Source organism: Globicephala melas, chromosome 20 (genome assembly GCF_963455315.2).
Source record: "Globicephala melas chromosome 20, mGloMel1.2, whole genome shotgun sequence".
NCBI lineage: Eukaryota > Metazoa > Chordata > Mammalia > Artiodactyla > Delphinidae > Globicephala > Globicephala melas.
Genome location: NC_083333.1, coordinates 51,519,097 through 51,528,075, shown reverse-complemented (window position 1 = coordinate 51,528,075; position 8,979 = coordinate 51,519,097). Strand labels below are relative to the sequence as shown.

General features: G+C 46.9%; 1 protein-coding gene across 1 annotated transcript; it reads right to left on the bottom strand.

The window, feature by feature from the left end:
• Nucleotides 1-798: 798 nt before the first annotated feature.
• MRPS23 (mitochondrial ribosomal protein S23) lies at nt 799-8,560 on the bottom strand. The gene is made up of 5 exons (XM_030881666.3): nt 8,401-8,560; nt 7,391-7,561; nt 5,210-5,287; nt 4,803-4,929; nt 799-4,445 (listed from the first exon to the last, which is right to left on the bottom strand). Exons 1-5 carry the CDS (start codon nt 8,442-8,444, stop codon nt 4,293-4,295), a joined length of 573 nt encoding a protein of 190 aa, XP_030737526.1. The 5' UTR covers nt 8,445-8,560; the 3' UTR covers nt 799-4,292.
• Between the last annotated feature and the right edge of the window lie 419 nt (nt 8,561-8,979).

Genomic DNA, 8,979 nt, shown 5'->3' with positions numbered 1-8,979 from the left:
CCCCAAACACACACGACTCACCTTTCCTTGTTCCTAGCTCCACGGTGCCAGCCTGCTTCCATTATCGGAGCCACACCATGTCACATGCCCCAGGTCCCAGGTAGTCAGGGAAACAGACCGCCTGGTTCTGAGCAAGGCTTGGTCAGAGCTGAGAGCCTAGAAGGATGGATAAGGCCGCACAAGGCTAGCGTGCCTCAGCTGGGTGCCCAAGAACAGAGGCAGGCACCAGTGCTAGCCTCAGAGAAAATCTCATCATCCCACCTGAATGACTTTGTTTAAAAAAAGAATCTGTTGAATGTTTTCAAGTGGCAAGCCATCATTTATTTAGGGGGAAGGGTATCATTCTAACAAAATCAGGAATCCTTTGGAGGCACAGGTTTTCTGTAATTCCACTTTCACTATCAGGAAAACAGGACATTAAATATTATATAGACAGTCCCCGACTTACGATGGTCTGACTGACAATTTTTACACTTTACAATGGTGCAAAAATACGCATTCAGTAGACACCGCACTTTGATTTTTGAATTTTGATCTTCTCCCAACCTAGCAATATGCACTGTGATACTCTTTTCTTTTCTTTTCTTTTCTTTTTTTTTTTGCGGTACACAGGCCCCTCACTGCTGTGGCCTCTCCCGTTGCGGAGCACAGGCTCCAGTCGCGCAGGCTCAGCGGCCATGGCTCACGGGCCCAGCCGCTCCGCGGCATGTGGGATCCTCCCGGACCGGGGCACGAACCCGTGTCCCCTGCATCGGCAGGTGGATTCTCAACCACTGCGCCACCAGGGAAGCCCTGCACTGTGATATTCTTTTGTGACGCTGGGCAGGGCAGCTCCCAGTCAACCATGAAATCACGAGGGTAAACAACTGATACACTGACAACCATTCCGTCTTTCACTTTCAGTACAGTACTTAACAAATTACATGAGATATTTGACACTTTATATAAAAATAGGCTTTGTGTTGGATGATTTTGCCCAAGTGTAGGCTAATGGAAGTGTTCTGAGCATGTTTAAGGTAGGTTGGGCTAAGCTCTTATGTTCAGTAGCTTAGGTGTATTAAATGCATTTTTAACTTATGATATTTTCAACTTATGACGTGTTTATTGGGACTTAACCCCATCGTAAGTTGAGGAAGACTACACAAAATTACAAAAGACTTGTGCTTGCCTTTTAAGGACACACAATCAAGGATCGGTTCTACCCAACAAAAGCAAAAGAACTCTGTAAAACCTGGTGAATCTGGGACCACTTAAACAAGCCTCTCTATTTAAATGATGGGTGATGCAGGACCGTTTCATCTGCTGACTTTCTTGTTCCCCCGTCCTGGCTCGGTCCCCACACCCTGTGTCTCTCTACCCTCCCCCTGGAGAGCTCATTCATTCTCCTGGCTCCAACCCTTACCTGTGCTAAGGTTTCCTCCACATCTCCCAGACACCCAACCGATCTCTGTCTGCCACTTGAACATTGAGCCATGACCTCTAACACAGCATGTTGAGAACTGAAGTTCTCTTCCCCACCTTGCTGTCTGTTAGTGATATCGTTATTCTTCTGGTCACTCAGGTTTGCAACCTTGAAATCCCTGCCTTCAAGTGGGATGGCTACAGAGACCAAAGTCTTTCTGACATGTCTCTTCTTCCCTCCCTCCCTGCCAACTCCCCCAACCCTATTCTTTATGTCACATCTGGGTGAACCTTCCTCTGACCTGTTTTCATTATGCGTTACTTCCTTGCTCAAACTTCCTTATACCCACTCAAGTCGTCTGTGTAGTTCTCGAGGCCACCACGATTTGATCCCATCCTATCTGCTCAAACCTGTTTTCCACTGCTCAAGAGAGTAATAAAGGCACTTGTCACACATGCTACAAGTGAGTTTTGCATTCATTATCTCAAGTAATTCTCACAGTACTAACTGGAAGCCAAAGAGGCAAACGTCATCCCTATTTTGTAGTCAGAGAGATGGTGACAGGCACAAGGTCACACCAGTAAAAACTGGAACAACCAGAACTAGAACCCAGACCTTCAGACTTGTCTGGTGCAAACTTCCCTGTAACCTGGACACGTGCCTTCCTTGGCTTCAGCTCAGCGAACCCACATAGGGGGGTCTACTCCTGATTTAATGATGTAGTGCATACAAACAAGAATTTCTGCTGTTGTTCACACTCTCAACAGGGAGAGGATAGTTACCTCTGGCATGGAGGACCAGGGTCAACCAGGCAGGAGTACAAAGAGCAGACCCAGGGTGCGAATGCAGTGAGCGCAGCCTGGAAGTGTCTCGACAGGGACTTGAGACTCAGTTTGGATGTTGGTAAACCTTGCGAGCAGAGATAGCTTTTGAAAGGGCTGTGAAGGTATGGTTTCTAAACACTGCGGTGGCAGGGAGGTGCTCCTGGCAAAAGAAACAGCACACACACTTCACATCCCACCTGCCCTTCAAGGCTCTCCAGGCAGTGGTCCTAGACTAGTCCAGGGCTCATCCCTCTCCCCGACTCTCTACACTTCCGTAATTTAAAACGATTCCTGTTCATCTTGTTTTGAAAGTCACTCTTATTTTCCCAACTAGATTTTAAGCTCCTTAAAGAAGGCCGAGAATGAGGTCATACTTCCATTCTCTCCAAACACTATAGGGACCTGGTGATGGCTTTTGCCCACACTGACCATGGGAAGAGTTCTGAATTCCCCAAGGAAGCTTCACACCTTTGACAATGTTTTGTTTTTTTCTTTTTAAAGATTTCCCATCCTGGCTTTCTCAGAAGCCTAGACTTTGGTCACCCACCCCCCTAGCAGCTGCCAGTGGGGAGGGGGGTGGCTGTTCAGGGATCCTTCTGTTTGGGGCGCTGGGGCTCCTGGGTTCTCTCTCTGGCTCGGGGTGGGGGACAGGGAAGGCGGGAGCACGCTCCCAACCCAGCCCCGCAGCACGAAGACCTCTCCTCATATCGTGCAACCCAACCCGGCTCTGTGGGAACTGGCAGCCGCCACCCAGCCGCTCACAATGACATTCCCTTTGACTGTGTTTTGATCACTGAGGTTCAACCTAAAGGTTTGCTACACGTCCATATGAAGGATCTCTGAGACATTAAGTGGAAAACAAGGTACAGAACAGCATACGTTGTGTCCCCCTGTACACACTCAAAATTATTTCTGGAAAGAAAGGTGATAGTGGTGGCCGCAGAGAAGGGAAAATGGGAGGGCCAGGGAACAGAAGTGGAAAGACTGACTTTTCACCTTCAAGTTTTGAACCATGAGCATGTATAACTTTTTGTTTAATTATGCAACAAATAATTTTTTTAAACGTCTTCATTTCTGTGACAAAGAAACCACCTTGGGCTTCCCTGGTGGCGCAGTGGTTGAGAGTCTGCCTGCCGATGCAGGGGACACAGGTTCGTGCCCCGGTCCGGGAGGATCCCACATGCCGCAGAGCGGCTGGGCCCGTGAGCCATGGCCGCTGAGCCTGCGCGTCCGGAGCCTGTGCTCTGCAGCGGGAGAGGCCACAGCAGTGAGAGGCCCGCGTACCGGAAAAAAATAAATAAATAAAAATTTTAAAAAAAGAAACCACCTTTTAAATCCCAGAAAGATAAGGTTTCTGAGCATGAGGGAGCCACGATCGCTCTTCTGAGAACAGAACCAACTGCTCCACCTGCCGCAGTCTTCCTCCCAAGGCCAGGCCCGGTATCTGGCACCCAATGGTTGCCTGATGTCGAATGGATGTAATTTACTTCCCCATCTAAATGTAAAGCATTCCCTAAACAAGAGGAATTGTACAACAGTGATAAAGGCGTGGGGGAGAAGCAGCATGGCTGAGAATGGCTTTTGCCTCATGTACTCATCGACCTTCCATTACCTGAGCACCATGTGCAAGGTGTACAATCTGTGGGAGAGGCCACAGCAGTGAGAGGCCCGCGTACCGCAAAAAAAATAAAAAAAATTAAAAAAAGAGAGAAGGGAAACATACCAGAGAATCAAATGTGAACACAAAACCCCAAGCAAACCTACTGAGTCCCATTCAAACAATACTTACAAAGGTTTCCTCATGCTATTTACAGTTTTAAAGTAAATTTACTTTATAAGCACCGAGGAATTCTTTGTTTTAATACGGCCCTAACATAAAAGTTCACATAACTGCTTCTTCAAACCATGATACAGAGCTTTATGACAACCTGGAAGTGGAAACCAAGAGAAGGCAAACGTGATGCCTTAGAGATCGAGAAACATTTACACAGTTCAACTGTTAAAAACAGTACAACATTCACGCAGTGAATCCAGTCTGGATGTCAGTGTACACAGCATACAATTCTTCAGGGAGGTGAGAGGCCTGTCGACTGCTCTCCAGGTGCCCCCAAATGCTGGGCCTGTGGATCTTCTTTCAGAGACTGGTTCTCCTCCAACGCAGTCTGGGGCTCGACACCCATGGGTTCAGATTTCCAGGAAATGTGACTACCATCCTGTTGCTTAAAAGACCAGATATAAGTACGTCACACAGATGTTATGACTTTCACTCAATCAGCTGAAGCTATATGACTAGCACATTCTATCACTGACTCAAAAATCTAACATTAATATCTCAGGTCAAATTTGATTACAACAAATAATAAACATGATAAAAGTCTCTACAGAACCACAATTTTAAAAGCCCTCGTGACAACTCACTTGTTCCAAGCCACAGTCCTTACCACAAAAATCTAGTCTATTCAATCTAACGGTATTTGACCTGGAGCCACGGTTGGGGAAGGAAAACCAAGCCTTCCTTTAACCTCTGACAAACAGACAACCAATCCTAGTAACAGTTTTGCTAACAAAATACTCACAGTCTTTGCCTCTCCTACTCGTCTTAAAATGACACCTTCTGCCAATAAAGCCTTCCCTGCTTCCACAAATAACTTCTCTTCATCTGTTTCTCCAAGTTTCTGTAGCTCAATGTACTTCTCCACAAACCTAGAATTCCAAGGAGTCACATCTTCAGTCTGTATGTTGAGAGTCGTCAAGACATGCTATTACACAGTCCTGAGTATTCCCTTAAGAGAACTTCCTAGGGAGTTTGGGATTGACACGTACACACTGCTCTATTTAAAACAGATAACCAAAAAAAAAAAAAAAAAAGGAGATCTTCCTATAGGAACATCTTTTTCCTCAAGTGGAATGCAACAAAACCCCTCAAATTGACAACTAAATCCTAAAAAAAGAAAGGTAACCAAAGACTTATGGAATGGCTTACCGTTGACAGGTAGACTTGAAGTTTGGATTGAACAGATCAAAAGCTTTTGGACCAGATCCATAGGTTGAATAAAATTTCCTAGAAAGTACAAAACAACACAATATAAATCTCCAGTTATAGATCATGACCAAGAATGGAGGAAAGAATAACTGCTGGGCCCTGAGGAACCGAGTATAACATGACCTACAGACCTTTTTTGTTCGTTTTAAATAAGCAATGCAGGCACATGGTAAATACATCAAATGTTACAGAAAGGTATCCAGTGAAAAGTAACACTCCTCCTCACCTCTGCACCCTAAACTCCCAGCTCCCCTCCCCTTAAGCAACGCTAACCCGTTTCTTGTGTATCCACCCAGGAATGTTCTACCACTATACAACCATACATGCATCTATCATTCCCTGTCCCCAGCCACGCTGTTTAACCCCAAGGATAGTAAACACATCTTTCCTTTTTACTTAATATTTCTCAGAGATCATTTCAAATCAGGGCACGTAGATTGTTTCTAGTCCTTTGCTACTTTAGACAGTGTTGCAATGATTACCTTTATCTATATTTCTTAGTGTACCGTGCAAATAAGCCTGTGGAATAATTTCATAAAAATGGTATTGCTGGGTCAAGGTATGTGCCTTTGTAATTTGGCCTTGCAAACCGCCAGAATGCTTGCCAAAGGGGCTGTGCCAACTTATACTCACACCGGGAAGGCAGGAGACCGCCTATTTCTATACACCCGCACCTAATTGTATCTTCTGACGTTTTGACCTTTGTCCATCTGACAGGTGAAATATTATAATTCATTGTAGTTTTGCTTTTCTTATGAAACAGGTTGAACATCTTTTCACGTTTAAAAGCAAATGAATTTCCTTTTCTGTGACCTGTCCACGTTCTTTGCCTATTTTTCCTCTTGGTCTTTCTCTTGACTCATAAGCAAACTTTATAGCAATATAAACAGGAATTAGCCCTCTGTCATACATGTTGCAAAATTTTTTCCCAGTATGTCACCTGACTTTTGATTTTGCTTATGGTAGTTTTTGTGTGCAGAAATTTTAATATTTTCATCTATGGCTTCTGGGTTTTTGTATCATGCTTAGGTAGGCTTTTATCACAGAGATTATTTTTTAAATTACCCCATAGTTTCTTCTAGAACTTTTAGGACTTCACTTATTACATTTAGGTTTTGATAAACCTGAAATTTATTTTGTTGTTTTAAGTTCTTAAAAATATCAAAAACACCAAAAAAAAAAAAAAAAAAGGCCAAAAAGATAAAGGTTCAAAAAACGATTTAAGTATAAGGTGTTATTATTTTGGCCTTAACGGCAATAGAAGAGGAAGCAGTAAAATATTCCACATTCTCCAGTGACCATCACCCAGTTCCACTGCTACGCACACAGAAGCACAAATGATTTTAATATGTAAATGACCTTGAAAGCATCCTGACCGAGAGCATGCAATGGACCTGAGCAGAAAACTACTGAAGAAGTATTTAATGCCCCAAAGATCTCTGAAAATTTACAAGCAGAGCCAGAACATACTTGTTCTCCTACCTCAAAGGAGTGTCATGGGAGAAAAAAAAAAAAAGATTCGTCAAGTGAAAGGTGCCTGAACCTCAATAGAGAAAATGACTTTATAAATTGTTTTCTTACATCCAGGAATAGGGATAAGAATAAGGTATATGTATTAATTTCAATTAGGCACAATCTCTGATCTTAACATTTAAAGACAAAAGAAACTGTACACACTCTGGATACTAAAAACTGACATCCGTATTTGAGGGAAAGGGCTTTGTCAGTGAATTCCCAGTAAGCTGACCTTGAGCCTCACTGTTCTCATGACTAAAATGGAGACAAGGATACCGACCGACCCTGCAGGGTTGAAGTAAGACCTAAATGAGATAACGCTGGTTAAGGGCTTAACACGGTGCCAGCCACCAAACAGATGTGCAGAAACAGGGAGCTATCATTGCAATGATCGGTCAGTTGTTGGGCTCCAGATTCTACTTCTCTGAACTTCTGCTTCTCTCACATGGGTGAGGGGCTCTGATTCCCTAATCCGGCTAGATAGACAAGACCGGCTCCACAGAGCAAGCCCAGACTCAATTCCTATTTAAGTTGTCAGACTGCTGGCTAAACCTTTCCTTCTAAAGTTCTGCAGCCTCCTGTCCACCATACGGGCCCGGCACTCACGCTCTAATCCGATCCTCGTGGTAGAAAATGTCCTGGATGTGAGCTTTCGCTTTGCCGTATCGCAAGTGGGGCCTTCGGAAGACCGGCTCCCTCAGTGGCGGGAAGGCATTATATATGTCAAACCAGAGGGGCTTCTCCTTCAACACACCAGCCCGCATCAGGTCCCGCGTCCTGAAGGAAGGGTAAAGAACGAAGATTAGAGGGCTTCCCTGGTGGCACAGTGGTTGAGAATACGCCTACCAATGCACGGGACACGGGTTCGAGCCCTGGTCCGGGAAGATCCCACATGCACGGAGCAACTAAGCTCGTGTGCCACAACTACTGAGGCTGCGCTCTAGAGCCTGCGAGCCACAACTACTGAGCCCACGTGCCACACTACTGAAGCCCGGGCGCCTAGAGCCCATGCTCCGCAACAAGAGAAGCCGCCGCAATGAGAAGCCCGCTTCCCACAACGAAGAGTAGCCCCTGCTCGCCGCAACTAGAAAAAAACCAGCGCACAGCAAGAAGACCCACTGCAGCCAAAAATTAATTAATTAAGTTAAAACCAAGGTCAGTCAGTGAATCAGTGTAGCCGCAGCCCGGGACACCGGCGGGGTCACAGAGTCCGGAAGACACCCGGAAGGAGGGCAGAGCAGGAAGTCCCCTACCTACAGGTAAGATGTTTCCATATTCCAAACCAACCTAACAGTGCTCGGGAGTTAATCTTCCACCTTCTTACGTGCGTCCCACCCCCCTCGCCCCATCCCCGTCCCGTCAAGGAAAATGCAAAGACGGTCCCGCCAGGCCCATCAGCCCCTTCCTCCCTTCCTCTTCCTAGAGACCTCCACTCGGGGAGCGGACAGGTGCGATCTTGAACACGAGAGCTAAGAAATTCAAGGGGTGACGTAGTCAAGCACAATTCTTCAGAAACAGGAGAGAGCACAAGAAAGGCCTGGCCGGGCTCAGACCCACCCAAGAAAGGGCGTAAAAAGGGGAGGCGCCCTCGGCCCACCCCGGCTCCGAGCACGCACCGCGAGAAAATGCTCCCCACGGTTTCCAGGCGGCTCCCCGCCATGCCCGGCGCCTCGGATCCCGTGCGGTTCCTCGTACCGGAACCGGAAGCGCCCACAGCAGGCAAAGTGACTGTAAGTCGCGGGCCGAGCCGCGGATCGCTGGGCTACCGCCCCGGCCCCAACGGGAGGGCGGAGCCAGGCAGAAGCAAAGGATGGCCGCATCGGCACGCCATCGGCTACACGCCAGGTTCAGACAGGAGCACTCGATAGCCGAGCCGCCAGGGAGGGAGCGAGCCAAAGCCCGGCAGAAGCAATAAATGACCGATCCAGGGGAGTGGTTAATTGTGGTGGTTGCTTTACCCTCCCTGGCCTTATTGAGCCAACTCCGCCCAAGAAGACCGGGCCGTGCGGAGGGAAGACGGTGGGGAGGGAGGAGGGAGGCGCAGCCTAGGTCCTGGGAGAGCCAACTAGTCTAGGAATTCGTAAGGCAGAGATAAGAGGTCACCAGCTCTAGGTACGGGCTGCACCTAATTTTGGTTGGAGTCAAAGACTGCGCGGAAGGAAACCGAGGCCCGGGGAGGAACGTCACCCGCCCAG

Excerpts from the sequence above, each read along its gene's own strand:
- MRPS23 (XM_030881666.3), bottom strand. The coding sequence starts at position 8,444 with ATGGCGGGGAGCCGCCTGGAAACCGTGGGGAGCATTTTCTCGCG. Across the intron at positions 7,562-8,400 it reads GTGGGGAGCATTTTCTCGCG|GACGCGGGACCTGATGCGGG; the intron begins GTGCGTGCTCGG and ends CCCTTCCTTCAG. Across the intron at positions 4,446-4,802 it reads GAGTAGGAGAGGCAAAGACT|CAACAGGATGGTAGTCACAT; the intron begins GTGAGTATTTTG and ends TGGTCTTTTAAG.